The following is a 24,292-nucleotide window of genomic DNA, read 5'->3' on the forward strand; positions in this document are numbered from 1 at the left end:
GGCTCCATTTGTCATCTGGAGTGTCTCATAAATGAAAGCCACCCTCGCATAATAATTAACATAGTTTGCTCATCCGTCCTTTTAAGAATTTGCAGCCCATCAGAGTTGACAGCGCATCATCGTTATATTGAGACTTTTATGAGAGCTTAACAGCATCTCTGTTTTTTTTTTCCAAATTCCACGCTTCCACTGATCGTTTTTCTGGGCTGACCGGTGCCACTGGTGATAGAATATTTAATATGCGCGATTAAGATATGGAAGCCCACGCCAGTATTACTTATCCACGGTTTGTTTGGCGATAATCAGTCGAGCCTAAAGGAAAAGTAAACAGACCTCTTTCATGAAATCGGGCCAGTCCAGATATTCTTCAGTAGAATGGCAAGAGATATTCTCATGATTGGCCCGCAGGGACCAAACCGCCTCTTCACAGTGGAAGTGATATTTATATACGTAGTTGTCTTTTTGCTCTTTTTACACACAATCTGATTCCACTTATATTTTACAAGTATCTCTTGAGAGGTTATTTTTGACTGCACTAAAGAGACATGTTTGGACACAGAGCACGTTAAGGATACAGTGATGTGTTTTTTTTTTTTGCTTCAAGGCCACATAGTCTGTGTTGAATAACTGTTGGGTTTTTTCCAACTGTATTTTCCAACATATGTAGTATCCATCATAATTTAAATAACACAGAAGAAAATAGAATGCACAGAAAAAAATACTGTTAAGCTATAAAATGTATTTAAATTTTTTGTGTGATTTTTAAAATACACATCCTTTTTTGTTGAGTTAATAGTTTTAGTTTTTTTTTTTACTGTAGGCATTTTAAAAAGTTTAGTCTATTTTAAATATTTTTATGAGTGTTGTTCACTACTAATTCTAATTAAATTTAATTCCAAAGAAGTTGTATTTATGTTTTTAATGCATGACTTGTTTTTTTTATTTCTTTTGTTTGCATTTTAGATTTTTTTTAAAGCGTTTTATTACACTTTATCTTTTATATACGTATTTATATTTTATTTTTATAGGACTCATTTAGTACCTTGCCCTGATAAAGTAGTGTCTCAAATGAGAAGGACATGGTGGGAAGAGAGAGCAGGAAATGAAGAACTAGAGCAAAGAGAGGCAGACAAGATGGTGACATGATACTGTTAGAGCGGAGGAGGATTTGTAAGACTGCACTCGAGTGACAAGTGTCTTCATCGTGGACCGCGAGATCGCCTCGGTGCCCTCCAGCACACCTCCGGGCTTCAGCCCAGTTGGCCTGTACAGCTCACGCGAAGAAGCGCGATTCACGAGAGGGATGGGGTGGAAGAGAAAGGGTTAGAGCAGAATTGAAGAAGGTCATTGAGAGGGAGGGGTATAGATCACGAAGGCGAAAGAAAAGAAGTGCAAGGAACAGGAGGCATGGGGTAAGGAAATGAACAGGAAGTGAAGTTGCCAGCTCTCCTTCTGGCATATGTCTTTGCCCGCGGGGACACCCGAAGACCAGGGAGAGGGCAGCTGGTCCTCAGCCCGAGCGGGGCCCAAAACTTGCCAACGGCAGCAAAGCCGTGCCAACGTTGGTCTCTCGGTGACAGAAAGGAAGTCGCGTCATGCTTCAACCTTAGCGAAATCTCACCCGCCTTAACTGTATTCACTTCCCGGGAAAGGTTTTTTTCAACTCCATTCTGTTATGTTTATACTCAGGATGAGAAAAATCTACAAATTAATCTCAAATCAGTAAACACACAAAAACACAGGCACTGGAATTTGCGTATTGTGAAAACTTTAGTGTGATTAAATGCTTTTTTTAAATGATTTATTTGTCTAGAATTAATTAACCTAGATAAACTTCAGACCTAGTTAAAGGTAAGCTACTCGAATAAAATCCAGTAAAATAACTGGACCTCGGTATAGAGAAAAGATTGAGCCACTTTCACAAAGAGCAATTCAATATTTGGACTTCCCGCATAGGAATAATGAATGTTGATTCATTTCACTGCGGCCATATTTACATGGCTGTCTCTCAGCGGCTGGCACCAGCCGAGGAGCTCCAGCTGAGAGGGGAACAAAAGAAATCACATAAAGTCTTTTCAATGATTACAATTCCAATCACTTTTATCTCGCTACGATTTGTGTTTAGCTGTGTGGCATGTTAAACATCACTGTGAGTATGCGGTGAAAAAAAAAAAAACGAAGGCTCTCTCCTAATTGATCGATAATGACATTAGTGAGATGCTGTCTGTCTTTGGCTAATGAGCAAATGGAATAATTGTCTTCATCCAGTCTGGCTGCTTCATGGAACAGATTACAAAATTACTTTGCAGTACAATTGGTAGAATACTGCACTAGTTGCACTCCATTCTTTGACAGACAAGTCCATCTGGCTTCTTCTCTTTAGTGGGCTTTTGTTGCCTCAGGCATTCACTAAGCAGCTCGTCCAGGGGGGGCATCATCTTGAAGTATTCTTGGAAACTTCGTGCCGGTCATGCTCACTGGCCCACGGCCCCTGACTTTCCGTTTTGTGTACAACTGAGGGATTGCGATGTTAAAGATGGATAGAGATGGTGATCCAGAGAATCAATTTTACGTTCTTGGCATAGAGCTTGATATAATTGATGTCGGTTGATTGCTGTTCTACTTCTGAATTGATGAATAAGCCAGTGATATGATCTGCCTGAATATAAAAACGCAGGTGGCTCAAAATGGATCAAAAATGTTTAATTGATTGCAAAATATAAAGCAATGCCTGGATTTTGTTTGTGGTATTTTCCAATTTCCACTAAATAAACTCGAGTTGCACCTTGAGAGTCGTTGATGCACCAAAAGAAAAAAAAGAACAGGAGAGTGTTGAAGCAGGCCTTCTTTATGATGAGTGCGAATGACAACATTGCTCGCTATCCTAATGTGATCTTGAGACGAGCAAATGTGCAAAATGGCTTGCTTTAAAACGTCAGTAAAGTATGTGGGATGTTGACATTAATGAGATTTGTGTTTCGACGCTGGCTGAAAGGGAACTTGTTGTATAAGACGACAGATATTTCTTTTTTGTTGTCAGCTTTTCTTTTTAGTAACTGGGAGATTAATGTGAGCTTCGTGACAATAAGACATGTTCAGACATTGCTTCGGTGTGATAATACAGAAGGTCGACTGCTTGATCACGATGCCTGGGAAAAAAAAAGAGCAGGTTCATTTGATTTTATCACACAACACAAACACTCATAACCTTTCTCGTGCGTCTGCTTTTGCAGCCCCCGGATAAGGAAGGCGGTCTGCCGAAACAAGTGGGAAACAAGACGGAGTGTGGCCTGCTGGGACTGGTGCTGGACCTGAAGCGAGATTACCAGCCAATCAGAAACCAGATCCCAGAGGAGAAACTCTACAAAGTGTATACTTTCAACTCGGTGCGGAAGTCCATGAGCACTGTCATCAAATTGGCCGACGGGAGTTTCCGCATGTACAGCAAGGGAGCATCTGAGATCGTCCTCAAAAAGTAAGATTATTTATTCAAATGCAGATGGGATGAATGAATGGTGACTGACTTTTATCATATTATAGAGGCAGTCACTATTTTACAATTTTATATCATATGAAAGGTTTTGATAGACTTGGTTCTTAAATCCTACAGATGCAACCACATTCTCAATGAGGTGGGCGAGCCTCGGGTTTTCCGTCCACGGGACAAGGACGAGATGGTCAAGAAGGTGATCGAGCCCATGGCCTGCGACGGACTGAGAACCATCTGCGTGGCATATCGCGATTTCTCCAGCGATCCCGAGCCTAACTGGGATGACGAAAACAACATCCTCAGCAACCTCACGGCCATTTGTGTGGTCGGAATCGAAGACCCCGTTAGGCCAGAGGTAGGACGGGTTTGGAATTTATTACTATTTTTTTGTTCCGAGTTTTATAAGGTAATACTCGTACTGGGACTGGGATCAGAACCTTAAGTACTCAAAGACCCTTTTTGTCACATTATTTTTTCCTGTATCATCTAAAATATGTGCTTTCAATATGCCGAAATGAATTTTTTATCTAGTACCGAAATGACCTTTACTTCTGGAAATTCTATATTTCCTCGGCCTGCTCGTCCACAAGTTTGTCTCCCTGTCACATTAGTTACTGTACACGTGCCCTTTAGTTACCATGGTTACGGTTCAATCGTATCATCCTTTGAGGCCTCTGGCTTGCATTGTCCTTTGATGTTGTTATCGTCAGCCTTTCTTTCCCTTTTCGGAATTAACAGGAATACAAAATACACACGTTTTTTTCTTGGAGCTTTCAAATCAATGGGATGCCTTTAAATCACCTGCAACAAAAGATACTGAAAGAAGTCACCACAATCATCAAAATGAAAAATGTTGCCCTTGTTCCTCATGTAAAATGGATGCACAGGACATTCTTAAAAGGAGAGTTTAAGACAATATTCTTTGATAATATTTACAGCATGTCTTAGTGCTATTATTCAAACAGGCACTGATTCACAAATGTCCAAGGATGAACACTACTATAGTACTTGATGAATGCGTTGCCCATTTTTCTCTAAAGTAACAAAGTATAGTTATTATAACCACATTCTTGCATTTAAAATGTAGAAAGTTTTTTTTTACGTTTTGACTAAAAGTACCTGTTTTTTTGCATATTTATATTTATCAACTGAAATCCAACCATATACTGCCACAGACAGATATATTAATCAAGTACATTTTTAAGGGGAAGGCGAGGAAGGTCATGTTCAATTGCCAACTTAGAAAAAAAAACAACCAATAACGGCACACGGCGCCACCATAAGCCACATACATCAAAGTTTTCACTCACACCAACCCCCCCCCCCCCCCCCCCAACCAAGTTAAAGCCTCAGATGTCGTGTGATGCAATAGATGAAACGTTGAGCTGCCCAAGCAGTGGAATAGGCAGATCGCTTCCTTCCACATCAAGCATTACCGTTATCCACTTTTAACAAAACACGCTTACTCCAAATTGGTTAACCTGTTCATGCTTTAAAAAAAAATCTCGACTTTGAATCTTGACAGAGGATAGTGCAATCGCTTGCTTCATTGCCAAAATCTTGAATATGTCTACACTCTACACCCTTCCATTAATCAGCCTTAGAATTGACTGGTGACCAGTCCACTTTTCTTTTTGCCCAATTCATCAGAGTTAGGTCCTAGCCTTTTTTTTTACATGACCTTAAACAGGACAATCACTGCAGAAAATTGATGCATTTGGATCATGTGTCAAGGGCAAAGCAATTTGTGGTGTCAAGTTGTTTACAAAATGACTGGTCTTACCAGAGATGAGAAGCAGAGTTGTGCTTGAAGGAGGTATTTGGATGACCTCGTTTGGCATCTCTCGTGCAGGTACAGGACAGCCATGTTGAATTATTCAGCCTCTTCTTCTTTTCATCCTGTTTGCAAACACCCCGCCACTCTTTCTCTTGCTCATCTTCTTTTTCAATTAAAGCGATTGTCGGGAACTTGTTTTGATGACCGGCTAGTCTGGAGGGCTGCCCGAGATGGGGGAGGAGAGGAGAAAACCTAAACAGAAAATTTAATAAGAAGAATAACCTCGGGAGTTTATGACTATGGTGGCCGAGCTGAGTGTAATTGCTCTTGCAGTAAATCCTTGTTGTGCTTTGTTTTGCTCGAACCACTTTTTTTTTTTCTGCTGACCGGCAGACATGAAGATGACAAGTCGAGTGCATTGCATTGTTTGCCTGGTTAAATAAATGAAAATAAAAATGTATTGTGTTTGTGTACACAAGAGAGGCTTAATTTGGACCAGTCATGTAATTGTGCTGGTGGATTTCTGTGATTTATAAAAAAAAAAAAAAACCACCAACTAGGCAAAAGTATGTGGAACATGCCCAAGTAACTCGCGAGTCAAACGTATGCATCGGTCCGCCTCTGTGTTTGTAGATGTGTGGGTTTGGAGAGCGCAGCTCGCCCACGATGACCTTTGCCAGAGAGGAGGACATGCTGGCATCTCACATGCATCAATCTCCATACATAATATCTCCCAGCGGATCAGCCATGCTGTTCTGCGTCACATGATCACACGCGGGCAGCGGAAAGCTTGCCGCAACAACTACGTGCACTGCATACAGTGTTTACTATCCTTGTATTTTGGACATTAATTCGGATCTGTCATGTGAAGAGAATGTTCCCACTGGGCCATGTATAAGAAACAAGAAATCCCCAATAGGCGACTAAAGATGATTATTTTTATTTTATTGTACAAACTGACAGTATCTTAGGCAGTGCAATATTACTTCAGTAGGATATAATAAAATGAAATGAAATCAGGGAGAAGAACAAACTCCTGTGCTTACATCAGAAAAAAATCCATAAAATAGATATTTTTGGCTGAGTGTAAAAATCTGCAGAAAAATATGTCTGTATGCTCGTGAAATACATATTGTGACTTTGCATATCTCTGTTTGTGCATTTCTGCAGGTGCCAGATGCTATTCGGAAGTGCCAACGCGCAGGCATCACCGTTCGCATGGTGACCGGCGACAATATAAATACGGCCAGGGCCATCGCCATCAAGTGTGGCATCATTCATCCCGGAGAGGACTTCCTCTGCATCGATGGCAAGGAGTTCAACAGGAGGATCCGTAACGAAAAAGGAGAGGTATGCTGCTGCCTGACCCTGGAAGAGTTGACCGTGAGAAAACAAAACATCACTCACTCTATGTGCTTAATTGTGTTCAGGTGGAGCAGGAACGCATTGATAAGGTTTGGCCGAAACTACGAGTCCTGGCCAGATCCTCCCCGACTGACAAACACACACTGGTTAAAGGTAAACACGCATTTGTCTTGGTGGCATCACTTGTTGCTAGGCGGAATTCGCAAGGTAGGGGTGGGTGAATGGTGACTAAGGCACAGATACAACAGTCCATCATGCTGTTTTCTTGGTACAATTTGAAACATCACTAAAAAAAAAAAACTTGTCCGTTTTGCTCTTAATTGATTTTTAAAACAGTAGAAAAAAAAAATGAAGATAGCCCACTAAAGTCATTCCCACCATGCTTTATTTCCTTGGCACAGAAAGGAGTACCCAAAAATCGCCAAGTTCATTTACACTCATAAATTTTCATGGCTCTGCATTAATTATAAAACACCCACAAAGCCAAATAAAATATTTGGCTCGCTGCAGTCATGCCCACCATGCTGTTTCATTGGCACATAAAACAGCACAATTTAAGATTAGGAGCCAAATTAATTTATACCATGTGACTTTATTCTTAATACAGCCTTGCTCTTGAAATAATAAGACTTTTTTTTATTGAGAACAAAAACATTTTTATTTTTAGTCCAATTGCCATATAGTGTCCTACGTCCACACAAATAGCATGTTGCTTATGTGTGACAGGTATTATTGACAGCACCATGGTGGAACAGAGGCAGGTGGTGGCGGTGACAGGCGACGGGACCAATGACGGGCCGGCCCTGAAAAAGGCTGATGTCGGCTTTGCCATGGTAATCAAAACTATTTTCCATCTAGAGATAAAGCGCACTTCACATCTACGGATGGATCTTCTTCACCTCTCAATATGTGCGGTTGCCTCTGTAAAGATGATGAGCTCCCCCTAGAGGATGACAGGGGAGACTGCAGCTGATGCCCAAACTATTGTGTCCTTGGCATAATCAGTTTTGTCACCGTGGCACTGAGGCGATTTGTACTGATTCCCCTTGAAAAATGGCAGGATACAATCCCTGTCAAAAATGTTTGCTAAAATAATATCCCCACACTCTTCCCCAAGGGCATCGCCGGCACCGACGTGGCCAAGGAGGCGTCCGACATCATCCTGACCGACGACAACTTCAGCAGCATCGTCAAGGCTGTGATGTGGGGCCGTAACGTCTACGACAGCATCTCAAAGTTCCTCCAGTTCCAGCTCACGGTCAACGTGGTCGCCGTCATCGTGGCATTCACAGGCGCCTGCATCACACAGGTACAGACGGATGAAATAATAAGTCTCCTCAGAATGCAGCAGTACAGTTCTACAGTACTTCCTTGATCTGCACTTGTCCTTCATAGTCACACTGACTTTTAACGAGAAGCCGGGTACAATTTGTCCCTGTCCACAGTAGCACGTATAAACAACAATTCACACTTGCATTCGCACTCATTAACAGTTTCAAGTCTTTAATGATCTTCACATGCATGTTTTTGACATGTGGGAGGAAGCTGTAGTACCTGAAGAAAACCCACCCAAGCAGGTGACAGGCCTTATTAAGAGTTTTTTAAAATAGCTCATTTTCCACTACTATGTTTAGCGGGGTACTCATCTCGGGGGCAGCTAAAGCACAAAACCGGTCTCAACTTGTGGGTGTTAATCTTAAACAAATTAAGCAAGTCAAACTATTTGCTCTCCATTCTGCCCCTTTAGCCATAAAATAGCATTCGTCCTAGATTTTGCCATATTGAGCCTAATTGATCGATGGCTCTCCAAAGATCACATGATCATGCCTAGACTTGGTGACTTGGTGGAGGTTTAACATGCATCTTCTACTTGTCAGGACTCCCCACTGAAAGCGGTGCAGATGCTTTGGGTCAACCTGATCATGGACACATTCGCCTCGCTGGCCTTGGCCACCGAGCCCCCCACGGAGTCCCTGCTTAAGAGGAGGCCGTACGGACGCAACAAGCCTCTCATCTCCAGCACCATGACCAAGAACATTCTGGGACACGGCGTCTATCAACTCATCATCATCTTTCTCCTCCTTTTCATCGGTAGGTGCTGGAGCCCTTTTCACACTGCACTTAGGGTCATCGAGTGTTGCTGGGCAGGTGGTCTAATACCTTCGAATTAATTTGCATATATAGCATGTCTTCATACTTTGCTTTCCTCCCACAGGTGAGCAGATCTTTGACATTGACAGCGGGCGCAACGCCCCCCTCCACGCGCCTCCCTCCGAGCACTACACCATCATCTTCAACACCTTCGTCATGATGCAGCTCTTTAACGAGATCAACGCCCGTAAGATACACGGCGAGCGCAACGTCTTTGAAGGCATCTTCAGGAACCCCATCTTCTGCTCCATCGTTTTTGGCACCTTCGCCGTACAGGTAAGTTAGTTATCTAACTCTTCTTTGGTAGTCAATTAGAACCGATGCGTGTAAAATTTATAAACGAAATTTGACAACATGAATTCATTTGTACAAACAGTATACAAATATTAAACATGTTCCTTTGTGTCTTTGTTATTTTTATTTATGGTTAGATAATAATTGTACAGTTTGGAGGGAAACCTTTCAGCTGCCAACCTCTGGACCTAGAGAAATGGATGTGGTGTGTTTTCCTCGGCTTGGGGGAACTCGTGTGGGGGCAGGTAACGAACAAACCCATCACAATTTGTACGCACAAATTCTGAGCGCCCCTATCCATAACAGAACTCTTATTCCGGATTTATCATCTGAAAAATATAGTTGTTAAAAATATGCATTTTTGAAGAACATTTTGAATTTCTAATTTTGTTTTGCGGACACCCTGGCCCCCTTCAATCCTAGCTTCGGCAGTGGGAGATAATACGCTTTATTGCAAAGCAAATCAGTGTGGATGAATATATTCGCAATCACATTTATTGATTGCAAGTAACATCTATGTACACACACATGCACACACACAATGTAAACGTCAGCATCTCTGCGGGTCTCAGGTGATCGCCACAATACCCAACAGCAAGCTACGCTTCCTAAGGCGGGCCGGCCAGCTCAGCCAAAAGGACGAACTCCTAGAGGAGGACGTAAACGAAAACAACGAGGAGATAGACCACGCGGAGAGAGAGCTAAGGAGAGGCCAGATCCTCTGGTTCCGGGGACTCAACCGGATTCAGACTCAGGTGAGGTGCTCACTTACAGTTTTACACTACACGACACCTCATACCTAGTCTAAATTATGTTCCATGTTTGTTACCCTATTCTGTAATGGAAAATATTTGCTCTCAAGATAAGTTCGCAGACACGCGACTCTCGCGTGAACCCACGAGGAGCCCCAAGAAGATGGTCCTTGGACCCTGAGCCGTGCAGACCATTATCACTGTGATATTCGAGACAATCTGACTGTTGTGCACTCAATGCTTTCATCTCACTGTCTATGTCACTGATGGTCCAGGGTAAAGTTATCACATCGCCATGGTAACACAGGTCGATGTCCTGCAAGGGACCGTAAAGATAATTACAAAAAAAGGTCAGAATATATATTTCTAATCCCAGTAATGTTATTTGCTTTCAAAATACAAGCCTGGTTTGATTTTAACTTTTGAGGACTGGAAAATATATTTTATCAAAATTACATCTCAACAGATTTTTTTATTAAATAAAAACCTTGTGTCAGGTCCCCGGGATAAAATTGTTCCTCAGAATTAGAAAGTTGCTTCTCAAATCAATTAATGTGAGATTGTCATATGTTACTATAATAATAATAATAGAATTATTCACATAAATGTAAAGATGAAAAATATTAATGAATGAAATTAAATCAAATCGTTGATAAATCAAATCAAATTATTCAAAATATATCTTGACTTGACTTAGTATTTTTATCTGAAGTCATCCTGAGAAGCCCAAAGCCAGACCCTTCTCCTGAGGTGATGATCACCCTGACCTTCAGCCTCGTCTCATCGCAATCAGGACATGTGCTTTGTTGTTGTCTTTGGACTCGCCGCGCTCACCCCAAGCTACCATTTGTCCTCTCCTGTTCCGCTCTCTACTTCCTGCAGATTGAAGTAGTCAACACCTTCAAGAGCGGCACCTCCTTTCAGGGGGCGGGAGCTCTGAGACGCCAATCGTCCACCACCAGCCAGAACCAGGATGTAACCAATGTTTCTAGTCCTAGTCACGTGTCCTTGTCCAATGCCCTTTCTTCTCCTACAAGCGCTGCTGCTCCGTCTACTGGCCGTGAGTCAGAACTCTGTCAGTCTGCTTGTCTGTCTGCTGGCATTCAGGGACGTCAGCCCCGTTATACTAAAAACACGGTGGAGCCTCTAAAGTTCAACAATTTTAAACATAGTGGTGGATGCCTATAAAGTTCAGACGTCAGCTCAGTGAGCCTAAATCAGTGTTTCAGTGACTAGCGAAATCGGAGAATTATTGCCTTTGCGAGCATGAAATCATAACAATCTATAATAAAAAAATATCTCTAAATGATTGCTTGATAACTAAAATACAAAGAAATTAATTTGAGATTAATTGACAATTCATCGATAAACATGACATATGGCGACTAATCTGATTGATTAAGAGCAGAATGCTTGTACTGGTCTGATTTTGAGTTAATAAGATAAGCTACGGTCGATGAGGTAATTTGTACTTTGCTAAACATTTTAAAACCACCAAAAAGCTTCCAAAAAGTGTACTGAAAACCACCTTCACAAATCTTAGTGAACATTTAAAGGATGTAGTCCTTAGACTAAGTAGAGTTCTCTACTTTTTCAAAGGTAATTTTGCTCTATTTGATTTGTATGATTTTTACATTTGTACGGCAGATACAATTCTAAAAATGTAACCTATTCTAAAATGTGACCTAAAACACTCCCTTGGTCATTAATATTGGTTTTAGCTTCCACTTTGGAGGTTCCAATTTCTTTAAAACAATCAAACAGCTTTTGGTGGGGGTGTAGTCCCTGAAACGTTATTTTTAATTTTCTGCTTTTCTTCTGCTTTTTCTTTGCATATTTCTGTCTTGTTGCTAATCACGCTGGATCTCAAATCTCCTTCCATGCTCTGGTGTACTGTCCTCTCATTGGTCAATGTGTTGTCTGTTTCCTCAGAGTGCTAGGAGCGCGGGACTAAGGGTGATACCCACGGCGTGACATTTCAGGTTGTGAGTTTGTCTCCCTCTGCTCATATTCCCATAAAACCGACAACCCACATGCCCATTCGACCCCACCACCACCTCTCGACCACTACCCCTTACCACTGGCATCCCAACTGACACGTTTATGTCTTGACGGACGCTAACTCAAACTAATTCCGCTGATGGTAAACATTCAAGTATGAGCTGCAACGGTTGACTTCATTTAAAGGGTCTTTGTCTTATTTCATCAAAAAAAAAAAAAAAAAATCCCTAACGTGCCAAACATGCTCGCAATGAAATAATTGTTTCAATGGTATTAGGTTTAAAAACAATAGTGTCCAGTTTTGTTCTATTTAGTGACGTAATTTCTGATTGGTGTCAACAGGTGAGAGGAACTATGCTAATGCTAAGATGTGCTACTAATTAACACTACTCTAATTGATCCCTCTTGGAGATAGTTTATTTGGGGTCCAAAGCAATTATACATTGTGTAAAGATGATACTCTGCTAACTAAAATGCCTTCCTTTGTCAGACACACACATTGCTTTGATTTACTCTTATTCTCTCAATTTTACAGTAAGTGTGAGGTGACCACAAAATGTATTCACCACTGTCCTGTTGCTTCATGTTGTCGTGTAATTGAGTGTCATGTCGCCATGGTTACAGACATTGTGACAATTGGCGAATTCAACGTCCCGCTGACTTGGAACACTCCATCAGCGTTCCGTGTTAGACATCCTGTCACATGATAGTCTTGATAACACTTGATGACAAGTTATGAACGAGGATCCAAAACTTGACTGATAAATTTATTATGCATAGCATATATTATTATAAGGACCCATCATTTAATAGTACCATTAGCACAATCATTATTGTGTAAAAATGTAAACTGTGACAGGTATTTTGTAATATATTTTTAAAATCTAAAATCACTATTGAATTTGTAATTGTGTTAAATTTAAATATGATACACATTTTAATATACTGTATAATTTTATTCAATGCTTTTGAATATAATAATCGTATTGCTTTTCCTGTATTTTTTGTTGAATTATATAGATACAAATATTAAATTTAATACAGTGTAGCAAATTATTTTGTAGGGTTTATTTGAGGGGCAAATTATTCGATATCTTTGCGTCTAAAACATTAGCGTATTAGTTGTCGTATGATAATTTTTTTGTTTTTGTTTTTAGAGTATGATGCTTTGGGGGGGCCTCAAGAATGCAATTAAAAAAAATAATTTGAAAGATTATACAACATTGCACATTAAACCTTTTCATAATTAAACTATCCTAATAGACTGAGAGCTCTTATTTGAATGTTTACCAGTCCATGCATGGAGTTGAGACCGTCAGACCTGATTAAAAGAATAGACAGTAAATGAACTATTCTTCCCATCTGTGTTTTGTGTCAACTTTCTCTTCTCGTTGTCTTGTTGCATGTCGGTTGTGTGAACTTCCCTATTGTCGTCACATCGTACATGATGATGTTTGCTCATTATCTCACAACATGCGTGTACTGTTTGATGTTGCTGTGAGTCCTCCTGCACTGCTTGTGTTTAGATTCCATTCCCGCCCTCCTTTTGTTTGGGACCACCCTGTGCTCTATGTGTCTACGCAGAGTGTGTGGATGCGGAGTCAACAGAGTTGGCTCTGGAACTTTTTCCGTTCGTTTGTTTTTTTAGAGCACCTGATTGGATGGCTCAGATCTAACCTCCTTCCTCCTTACTGACCTTGTCCACCAGATTTCCTCCAACTTGCATGTGATATTCTCCAGAATTGTATCCCACCGTGTCAGACTATGGCTTCATAGTCGGCTCTCCGCTGCTGTCTCTGTGATTTGAACTCTTTGGATTGATCGACAAATGGCATTTGTGTGTTTGACGGGTGGAGCTAAAAGTACATTCAATATTACTATTCAGCTGTAATTGACACTGTAAAATAATGTAATGTAACAGTTTTTTTTTTGTTTTTTGTTTTTTTAAGGACGGGTGTCACTCTTTGAAAAAGAAGACTTTCCAATTAACATGAGTTTAAATGTGTGTCAGACTCAGGATTCAATATAGCAACATTTCCGGTTATAAGAGGGTGTGCAAACGTTTGCAGTTTTTTTTCCCACTTTTTAACTCGCCCTTTCTTTTTGCTAAATTAACTGTCAGTGAGATGCAATAATAACATTTTGTAAATGAATACAGTGTCAACATTATCTTTGTAAAAATCACAGTTATGAAACATGATTAGATTGGGCAGATAGTCAGTGTAGAACGTGTGAAAAGAAACCAAATCATTTTTTATACCGACAGCTGGAGGGTGCCCGGTGGGATACAAAATGGTGGTCGATGACCACGCATTTATTCATTTGATCTATTTTCATATGTCTTTTTTTGTGTGAGCATTACGTTGATTAACGTGGCTTGTTTCTAGGTATACAGCACATTGGACTAAAAGCGTATACTTATAACAGGCATTTGTGTCATTTTGTTATTTTTTTTTTGTGATTTTTACATTCCTCACAGTTTTCCTTTAGTGCACGTCTCCAACCTGAGTGAACTGTTTAGTGCTGTTGCGAAAGCACAGCAAAGACCTCCTCCCCTCGCCCTGCCTCCTTATTAACAAGCTTCAATGGAGGAAGTTGATGTGATGTCACAAAGATGAGCCGCCATATTGGTCTTGGGGAAGCAAAGGGGTTTTGGCGATTTCTCTTTTTCAAACAAAACTGTGCAACATCGGAGCGTTTTTATATAGTCTACTGTGTACGCAGCCAATCTGAGCCTTCCGTGATTCCATGCCAAGACAGTTCGGAACCTGGACATGTTTATTGGAAAATTTAGTGAGTAAAACGTAGTATTCGTAATCCGGGTCATACGTACAATAAGGTACCACTATTTGTATGTTTATTTTGTATTCATAATAGAAATCACCAAAATACTAAAAAAATATAAAATATATATGCTATTCACAAAATTTTGCTTATGGGTCTTTCAGGTGAAATTTCAGAATGACCCTAAAATTCACTTTAACCTTTACATCTGAACTTAATTTGACTTCAAAACATTTGAATGTATTGTTCATCTGTTTTGGCACAACTTGTTGTTCTTTGACCTGAATGGAAGAATTCCCAACCCATGTTTGATCTGTGAATGTCCCACTTTGCTGCGTGAAAAGGAGCAGTGACCTTTTGACCCAACACCAATAAGGCGGCTATGTATTAGCATAATGAGATGGGATTTCCGACTTCATCCATGAAGGGATCTCTCCTTCCATATCCCTCCTCGTCCCCGCCGTCCCGCATCCTCCTAATCCCCTCATCTGCTCCTCTCCCCCCCACGGCAGATCCGCGTCGTGAACGCATTCCGCAGCTCCCTCTACGAAGGCCTGGAGAAGCCCGACTCCCGCACCTCCATCCACAACTTCATGACGCAGCCCGAGTTTAGGATAGAGGACTCCACGCCCAACATCCCGCTCATCGACGACACGGACGACGACTCGGCTCGCCGAAGGGGGAAGTACTCCAGCCAGCCGACGTCGCCCAACAAGAACAACAACGCAATCGACAGCGGCATCAACCTCACCATCGACACCAGTAAATCGGCGGCATCGTCCAGCCCCGCCAGCCCTTTGCACAGCTTGGAGACCAGTCTCTAACCTCATGGTTTCAGAACCTTCATCTCTCCTTAAGTAATCGGTACGCACGATCCCTCCCCCTAAAAAAAAAAAAAAAAAAAGATTAAGAATAAGCGAAACGGCCATCATGCATTTGTGGTTGTCTCGCTCTTGCGATGGAGCAAACTGACGACAATGAGGCAGAAGACAAATACTGGAACCATTTCTCTCTCCTCGTAATTATATTCCGATTAATATTATTGTTATATTATTATTGTCACTCCTGCATGAATGTACATTGCCCGAGTTTTATTTCAAAGGGTTCCACCCCTACACTCCCGTTTGGATTCTTTTGCGGTGGCCGTAAGGACATCTTGCTCCTCTTCTTCTCCTTCTGCGTGGCATGATCACACGACATTTGATCATGTGACCGGGTGCCAGGGCTCAACTTGCACAGCAGCTTTGCACCTCCACCCCACCAACCCATCCAAAAAAGAAAAGAGGAGCGCAAAAATAATACAACGGCGTTTTACGAGCATTTACGGGATTATATTCTATAAATATGAACACATAAATATATTTACAGTGGAGAGAGTTCTATCTTTGTTTGTCGGCATGTTGCCTTGTTCCTGCTTGGAATGGCTCGAAAGTACTTTTGACTTATTTATGTCTTAAAAGAGAATGTAATTTGTTTACAAACCACTTAGAGATATACTTCCTGGTTTCTAGAAGAAGGGACGCCGAAGCTCACGTGATGTGTTATTATTGCTGAGGGTTAAAATTAAATGTAAAAAAAACAAAAAACTGAGGGGGGAAAAATAGAAAAAAAAAATGAGCTGGAATTTGCCTGCTATCTTGTGAAATATTGTAGATATTTTTAGAGGATTAACAAAAAGAAACCAAACTGTAATGGTAGTAAATGTGGAATCTTAGTATTATTCTTTTTGATTGTTAGAATGGAGTTGCCTTTGTTTTGTTTTTAAAGAAAGGCCTCCAAGGGGACCCGGGGAATAATTCCATCATTCTTATAGTGCTGCTTCTAACTTTTTTTTCCCCCCAGTTTAAAGGTTGCTATGAGGACCTTCAAAATGATCTGCTCGAGTCACATTAGCAAGGTAACATTTATTGACCTCACTGAAATCATTTTAAACAATGTCATTGGGATACATGGTGGTATTTTTCATTCATTTTCTTTATTCATCAAATCCAAATAAATTTTAATGGCTTTCCTCTGGAAGAGAGACTAACATCCACACAGCGCTGTAGGCCATTTTTTAAACAACAAAAAAAGAATGATTGCATTACATTTCATTTATTATTCAAATAGTAGAAGGCTTATAGCGTTTAAATTGGGTGGCAATTGGTGTCACCCAAGTCTCAGGTAGACTTGCTTTTCACTTGGGAGGAATCAGACAACATTTCAAGGGGGTTGTTTGTCTCTGACAGACCCATGGAAGCGACCCAAATAAACAAAAATTGTCACTTCAACCCAAAATGTCAGACTTATTGAATCTTGAAATAATATTTGTGGCAAAAACTCCAAAAGCTCCCAATTTAACATCACCCAGTTCTCTAGTTGACTTTGATCAAATTTAGAAGCAATTGGACCAAATTGTTCAGGGGAAGTTGACCTTTGAAAGATTCCTTAAAATGGCTAAAATGTTTTCTTCAACTGAAAAAAATGGCAGACTTCCTGTGTCATTTGGATTTGGGCTTTTGAGTCTTTTTTTTGTGGGTCTATTCATGTTAGTGATGCCGACCAAATTCATATTGCTATGTGGAACTTGCTCCTTTACTCATTTGCTCTTTCCACCGACAGAAATCATTTTATAACTATTATTCTGTCTTTAAAATCTGAGCTATAGTGTTGTTGTTTTTTTAATCCAAATTAATTTGAATTAATTTTCCTCCACAAACAGGCTCACAGCGCTGTAGGCCATTTTTAAACATCTCCAGGGGGAAAATAATAAAATGGAATGTTGCTTTGGCTCTTTTTCTATATACTGTACATAAACATATATACAGACATCCAAAAAAGAAGAAAAAAATACTTTTTCTGCACTATTTGGTTATGAATGGCAACTTACGTGGTGTAAAATCTAGATGTGCTTTTTGTGTGTTTTAACAAAGCTTGTCTTCCTGCTGTCACGGATTATACAGTACTCTAGCATCTCAGCTGTGCTCACGTATAGTTGTAATATTTATTGTGCTTTGACCGATTCACACGATCAGCAGAAGGAGCGTTACAAAAAAAAAGCCAAAATTTTGCACTCAGAAGGAAAAGGCCACTTTAAAAAATGCCTGTACTCTTTCTATTATTAACTCAAGTCACTGGCAAAGCGTGGTGTGGTCTCTAGGCTCATTATGCAAATCATAAACATTTTTCTACTAAATAAATACACTTTAGTGTTAAAATCTTCTCTTCAAGATGTCCCATCTCGTTGCGCCTATCCTCTCGTTGATCCCGTGTGGAGAAGGTGCACAAGCTTTACTAGTCAGCTCAGGCCTGTTGGAAAATAAGTTGACCAAGATACAAATGACTTTTATTTATTTGATTGTATGTAAACCCCCCCCCCCCCCCCCCAAGAAAAAGGCCAAACATTCAAATGTAATATACAGTGGAACTTCCAAAGTCATTTCTCCTCATAGGACACAATAAAACAAAATACAGTAAAACTACCCATGCTTAAGGAAGCTGAGAGATAATGGGAAGGTTTTTTATTTTCTTTTTCAAACTGACCCTTGCATCTATTTTCTATACTGCTTGTCAAGAGCTGGATCCTATCCCATCTGATTAATCCACGACAACACATCCATCTTCAACCAAATAGCAGCGCGAGCAATACTAAACCAGCGTTAGCACCATAAAAAAGCAAATGTTTGCCATCACTGTTACATTGGTAGCATGACTCATTCATAACTCTAAATGTTATAGATTTATTTTTGGGAATACAATACAATATATTCGTGCGGTCACTTTATTTCCATTTGCTAGTCTCATGGCCAGTTGATGGCTCATTAAAGGTATGGGCTTTATTTTCCAGGGGATAATCTGTCAAGACTTGATGAGTCATGCTGATCAAACATTGAGACATTCTTTGGAGGTTCTACTGTCAATATTTGGATAATGTCTCCCGTCATGCATCAATAATGAATTTCAATCAGTCAAAAGCACCTCAAAATATGCGATTCGCATTTTATTTTCACACGCCGCCACCGCTGATGATATCACTGACAAGTCTTGCAATATACTCTCACCTGCCTCGATGTACTGTATTTAGCAGCATGCAGTTTGTGGAACCAAGAAAAAGACACATGCCAACAAGCTAACTGACCTTTTGGCATACATGCTTAGCCATTTATTGGGTAAGTGATTTGAGTGTTAATCATGTTTTTCAACAATATCTATTTTTTTTCTAAATCTATACAATAATTGTAAATAAAGAACTCAATGTCTTTGTTCATTTAATACTATGCAAAAAGTCATGCTTTTTTTTTTTTCCTCCCCTGATTGTTACCCACCCTTAATCCTAGAGTGTGTTGATGGAATGTTTGTGCTCTACAAAATCAGTTAAACAATGTGATGTAAACTAATTTTCTAGCTTGAGAAAAAATTCTATGATGATGACAAATGATTCTGATACTATGGGGGAGGATGCTCGTGATGATGATAATCAACTGTGACTCTTGCTGCTTGACTGTCCCACTCATCACACTCCTTGACAAGAGCGAAAGTGGAAAAGAAAAAAGAAACATAATTAAAAACAAATATGGAAAAATCACTAAATAAATCTCCCAGAGCAGCATGACCCAGCATGGTGTGTCCTGGCCCCGTGTCACATGTCCTCGTCTGATTCAATGTGCTTCAGCAATATCGCAGATTCATTGCTTTTGTATTAGTTTTCTACATAATTTGTGGACATGAGTGATGCATAAACCAGTGTTTCTACGGTTCCCTTTTAAGGAGAAGAGAGGTAACATTTACCAGTATTTTTAAGAAGATGCATGTCAAAGAATTTGATACATGTACAATTTATGCGCCTGATATGTGAAGTCTTTTGTGGATTGCGCTTGGTTGCTTTTTATCTTGAAGAGGAGTTCAAATATAACTTGCCTCCAATTAAAGATATAAAAACAGGCAGGTCTCAGGTTTATCCAGAGGCAGTTTTTTGTTATTTTTCTTTATGTTCTTTGGGTTTTTTTTAGTTTATGTATTATTTTTACAATTTAAGTTAATTATTAAATTTATGTATTTTTAGTTTTGTTTGTCATTACAGGGTTCAAGAACAAGTGCAATCATTTATGAAAAATGCACTTTAAGGCTGTAAAGTTTATGCCAAGACAATAGGGGGCGCAATAGCCCCAAAGGTTATTTTCTACATCACAAATGTGCATGGGCCTATCCCAGCAAATTTAGGGAGTGTGTGGGGCGTGGGGGGGAACACCTAAGACTGATTATTTCTTTTTTTATTTTGAACATTTTTAACATTTATGTGAGCTCCACCAACCCTATAGGGGGCACTATAGCTCCAAAACTTTTATCCCTTTTTCTTTTCCTTTGTGGTTCAAAGAAAAAGTATTTTTTGTTCAGCAACATCAGCCTCACTATTAACACCAGCAAATCAGTTCCTCAAGGTCTGTAACAGTGTGCAACATTCTCAAACACTGTTCCTTGTTCATAGTTTCATAAATTGGGGTAATCATTTAATCAGTTTTTCCATTTACCTTTTCAGTAAATCCCATAATACAGTCTTTAAAAGATTTAAAGTCTTTTAATGTGTATCTAATTTTATTTTACTCGTGAAATGGATGTCATGGCCAACTGAGTTTATATGCCATTTAGATTTCCAGGAAAAATGAAACAAAACATGAAAAGGGAAACGTATGGATGGATGCGTTCCGCTTGGATACGACATTTTAAATATAGCGTTAGGGATTAACGATATACAGTAAACGATAGAAAATATCACATTCCTCCTGAGGACTTATTGCTGCTGATGGTCTCATAGCGCTTAAGTGGCTTGAAAGAGGATTGATTTGAAGTAGGGGACTTTTCGACTTAATCTTCTTTGCTTTGCCGTTGGTCACATTGCAGATGTGGCAGTATGCAATGCACATATGTGCTGAGCATGCTGAGCTGTTTTGATAGGCCTGTGCTGGATGTGAGCATGTGTGGTTTTGGATGGAGGGTCATTTATAGAGGACACAGCCTTGAGCATTTTTATTGGTTGTATAACTGGAAATGTGCGTTTCAAATCCACTGGAGGGCGGTAGCTCACCATTACAGACGCTGGCGGATGTCTATAAATAGTTTCATCATCAAGCCTTTTAAGATGAGGTACGACTCAATTGGACGTTGATTTTTACCTTGTTTAGTTGCTGACATTATCAATTCATGGTGTTCTCCAGTTTTCATCATAATGGACACAAATTGGTAATACATTTACATATTTTGAAAATCCACACGAAGCCTTTTAATATGAGATGCAACTTGAATTTTTTAATTGACCTTAAGTGGATATTTTAAGTAGGGTTTTCCCTCATTTGGAAATGAAATGCTTTAAAATGAGGTATAAATCGATGGAGTTTGATGGACATTAAGTTTTGACCTATTTGCTGTTCAAATTTGACCTTATCTTGTTAAACTTTGTGGACGTTGACCTTGATGTTTCCAATATGATGACTGTCCCATGTTTTGGGGTTTACTCGGATTGGGAACCCGTGTAACAGTTATGCTACGCCAATCCCGATCCACTCGCCATGTTGGCATTAAGCGTGTGTTACCCCATTTGCGCGCACAGTATAGGATCAGCATGCATAACTGCGTCTGCTCGAGGGGTGGAGGAGCAAGCTCGGCACTGCGTGTGAATATAGAGTGGGCTCCCACAGCTCGGAAGATTAGCACCCGGGTGCATTCAAGTCCATGAGCGAGGACTCTTTTCCAGGAAAAAAAACCCTTCACTGGGCCCCTAAGTTGAATCCCACTGCTTTCCTTTTTGGCCCAAAAGGAGGCAGCCGTAACTGACAGTCCTTTACAATGGGCCAACGTTAAGTGTGTAATGTTCTATGTTTGTATATGGATGCGTGCATAGGTGGAAATGCATTGGTTAATAGAAGATGGTGCATTCAGTGATTGATTTAAAACAGGCCTACCACGGTCTCACCTAGCATGTAAATAAATAGCTATGTTATATATTTGAGACACTTAACGGTGTGTCACCTAGCATGTAAAAAAATAGCTGTTATGTATTTGGGACACTTAAATTGCAACAACTGTACCATGTAGTGACATTTAGGATGTTTTTATTTGTTCGCAACCAAAGAAGGGGTCATGTAAGGTGAGAACAAGTGAGTGGGTGTGTATGATGGGCTGTAATGACATACCCTCAACTCTAGGGGCCCTCTGTGACCCCTAGAGTGCCCTTCCCCCCCAAGTAAAAAGGAAAAAGACAGCACTCACAACTCTGGCGTCTCAACATTATGGATTTGTAGTTGACAGAGATTTAAAAAAATATATATTTAGTTTGATTTGGGCCTTCAGAGGCTGAGACGTCAGCCGGCAATCAAGGAATTGACAAATTCTCACCAAGGTGGATGTGGAAGATGATGTTGTGCTCCCTCACTCCAGACTGATCGATATTTTTATCTGTGTGTGAGGATGAACGATTGGATGGCAGGAAAAAAAAAAGCACTGCGACCAACAAGCATTGGTTAGAACTGAACACTTGTGCATCCACAAATGCATTGGTCCAAATTTCTCCACCTCCTAAAGGAAGTATTCCCACTCAGATAATGTTGCACTGCTCACAACATAAATAAAGGACTTGACTCTGGCTGAAAAGCACACACGGTGTTTGCCAGCCACCTTGGGTGGCTGTGCTTTTTATGCAGACCACTTCCTCCCAGCTTCTAATGACGAGTGACCCTTGCGTGAAGGGATTCTTAGAGACTGGGTCAGGCTTTTAGAGTCAGGGGAGTTCCTTGTGCAGCAAGCATATCACGCCTGGAAAGGCAGCGAATTGACTTGTGTATGAACAAACACCTACAAGCGTTTGAAACTTTCAAACCCCTGGTGAGGAAACTGTTGTCGCTCTTGTTCCTCGAGCAGCGTGTGCGATAGGACTTTATGACAGGCTGATCGTTTATCATGAGCTGCTGACAAAGGCAATCCTGTCTTTTCATTTTTTTGCTTTTGTCTTTTCTTTTGACAAAGGAGTCTATTAGTATGCTGGAGTGCACTGTGACTGCTGGAGGAGACAAAGAGCGTTGACTTGGTATGCTGCGAGCAAAGGCGAAAAAGAAGGAGCGAACAAGACTGTTGACATCAATTGACAAAATCAAACGGGGGGGGGACAACTGTCTCCAACTAGGCCAGGTACAAAGAAAGAAGTCTGAACTTGTTTTGTGCTGCTGGGTTTTTCATGAATGCAGGGCTAAAAATTCAGAAATTTGTATATTTGTTTTGACAGTCACTATTAGGATTTTTACTTTTTATTTGTTTTTTATTTTATTATATGTTTATAATAAGAATAATAATAAGAATAATAATGATAATAATCATAATAACAATTTCTGGCTGGTATGGTCATGATCATACTCTCTGCCAGCACAGGGTCTCATCTGAGAAGGCATCCTTCAAAACAAAACAAAAGTTATTCGTGGTTCTCAAAGTGTAAACGAGCACCACTAGTGATATTCTGCTTCCCTCTAGTGGCGTTTGGGGAAAATGTTCACTGAATTTAATTAAGTGATCTAGTAGTGCAGGTTACAGTGGCTTCAACTTTTTTTAAAGCCACTACATAATATTTGTTAAGTACAGTTCAATTATATAAAGACTTTATGTACAACACATTTGCTTTGAATTATTGCAAAAAGTTTGTTTTCAAACATTTCGGAGCAATTTTGCTTAATTCTTATGTGCGATACAGATTTAACTGTTTTTTTTAATCCCCCCACACAGCAGCAACTCTGCATTATGTTAAAGTGGCTAGCAAAAAATATTAAAAACATTCTTTAGGAATAAACATCTATGTAAGTATTGCTGAACACTTGGGCCTACTACCCTACTGTATTTTATTTTATTTTAATGTTCCTTACTATGCTGGGCCTTGACGAGTTCTTTTTTAAGTTGTTGTAATAGCTTGAGAACCCCTGCTTTAGATGCTACGACTCCACCCTCACAAGATTTGATTGCACCTCAGGAGGTCACTGAGAATGCAAATTATTTGTGCCACCGTCTGCCAATCATCTCAAAACATTAAAGGAGTTCAATTTTTTCTTTTATATCAGCCCCTAGTTGCATTTGTAAGGCAAAAAAAAGTCAGACCTTCAAAATCCATTCATCTGCATCAAGGCAACGTTCCTCCATGTTTCATCCTGACTTGCCTTCACCTCCCTCCCACCATGTGGCTTTACTCCAAGTGGAGGCGCTTGAGAGAAGCACGCTTGGATAGTGCGAGCGCAGTCGCACACTGTCCACCGCCTGGTGTGCAACACAGACCAAACCAGTCCAGGAATCTTTTGTAGGCAAGAAATTTACCACTGCACCTAATTTGCTCATCGCATCTCTTCCTTCCCACGTTTTGCCAAGCCATCATCATTGAGAAAACCCAAAGGACCATTGCCACTGTTGCATTTTGGGAGTCAACTTGGTAAGTACTTCACTTGGTACATTTGAACTTTTTTGTCCCACCATCCTAGCATGATGATTTCAATTTTGTGATCTCCTTTTTATTCTATTGGTTCATAAGCAAAATGGAAATGAATTGTTAATGAAATCCCACGCTCCACTTCCCCACTGTTCCTGTTTTATTCAGGGCGGAGGGCCGTGCCGCTGCATTTTAAGTGAACGTTCTTCATTTTGCCCGCTGGAGATTCTGCGCAAAGCGGCAGCGAC

At 40.3% G+C, this 24,292-nt stretch overlaps 1 protein-coding gene across 5 annotated transcripts in view; it reads left to right on the forward strand.

Annotated features, from left to right (window-relative positions):
* Positions 1 to 17,914, forward strand: part of atp2b2 (ATPase plasma membrane Ca2+ transporting 2) — a 42,984-nt gene extending 25,070 nt beyond the window's left edge. For 3 of the 5 annotated variants that reach the window (XM_085923517.1, XM_085923518.1, XM_085923519.1), the window contains exons 11-22: positions 3,234 to 3,475; positions 3,611 to 3,845; positions 6,438 to 6,617; positions 6,698 to 6,785; positions 7,359 to 7,465; positions 7,750 to 7,941; positions 8,510 to 8,723; positions 8,848 to 9,059; positions 9,215 to 9,322; positions 9,650 to 9,832; positions 10,712 to 10,804; positions 15,127 to 17,914. In XM_085923517.1, coding sequence (XP_085779643.1) covers positions 3,234 to 3,475; positions 3,611 to 3,845; positions 6,438 to 6,617; positions 6,698 to 6,785; positions 7,359 to 7,465; positions 7,750 to 7,941; positions 8,510 to 8,723; positions 8,848 to 9,059; positions 9,215 to 9,322; positions 9,650 to 9,832; positions 10,712 to 10,804; positions 15,127 to 15,438 — 2,166 coding nt within the window. In that variant the 3' untranslated portion in view covers positions 15,439 to 17,914. The remainder of the gene's footprint in view (positions 1 to 3,233; positions 3,476 to 3,610; positions 3,846 to 6,437; positions 6,618 to 6,697; positions 6,786 to 7,358; positions 7,466 to 7,749; positions 7,942 to 8,509; positions 8,724 to 8,847; positions 9,060 to 9,214; positions 9,323 to 9,649; positions 9,833 to 10,711; positions 10,805 to 15,126) is intronic. The other 2 variants (XM_085923514.1, XM_085923516.1) reach the window with 1 other exon arrangement.
* The last annotated feature ends 6,378 nt before the right edge of the window (positions 17,915 to 24,292 follow it).

Source organism: Syngnathus leptorhynchus, chromosome 11 (genome assembly GCF_054491065.1).
Source record: "Syngnathus leptorhynchus isolate UIUO chromosome 11, UIUO_Slep, whole genome shotgun sequence".
Taxonomy (NCBI): domain Eukaryota; kingdom Metazoa; phylum Chordata; class Actinopteri; order Syngnathiformes; family Syngnathidae; genus Syngnathus; species Syngnathus leptorhynchus.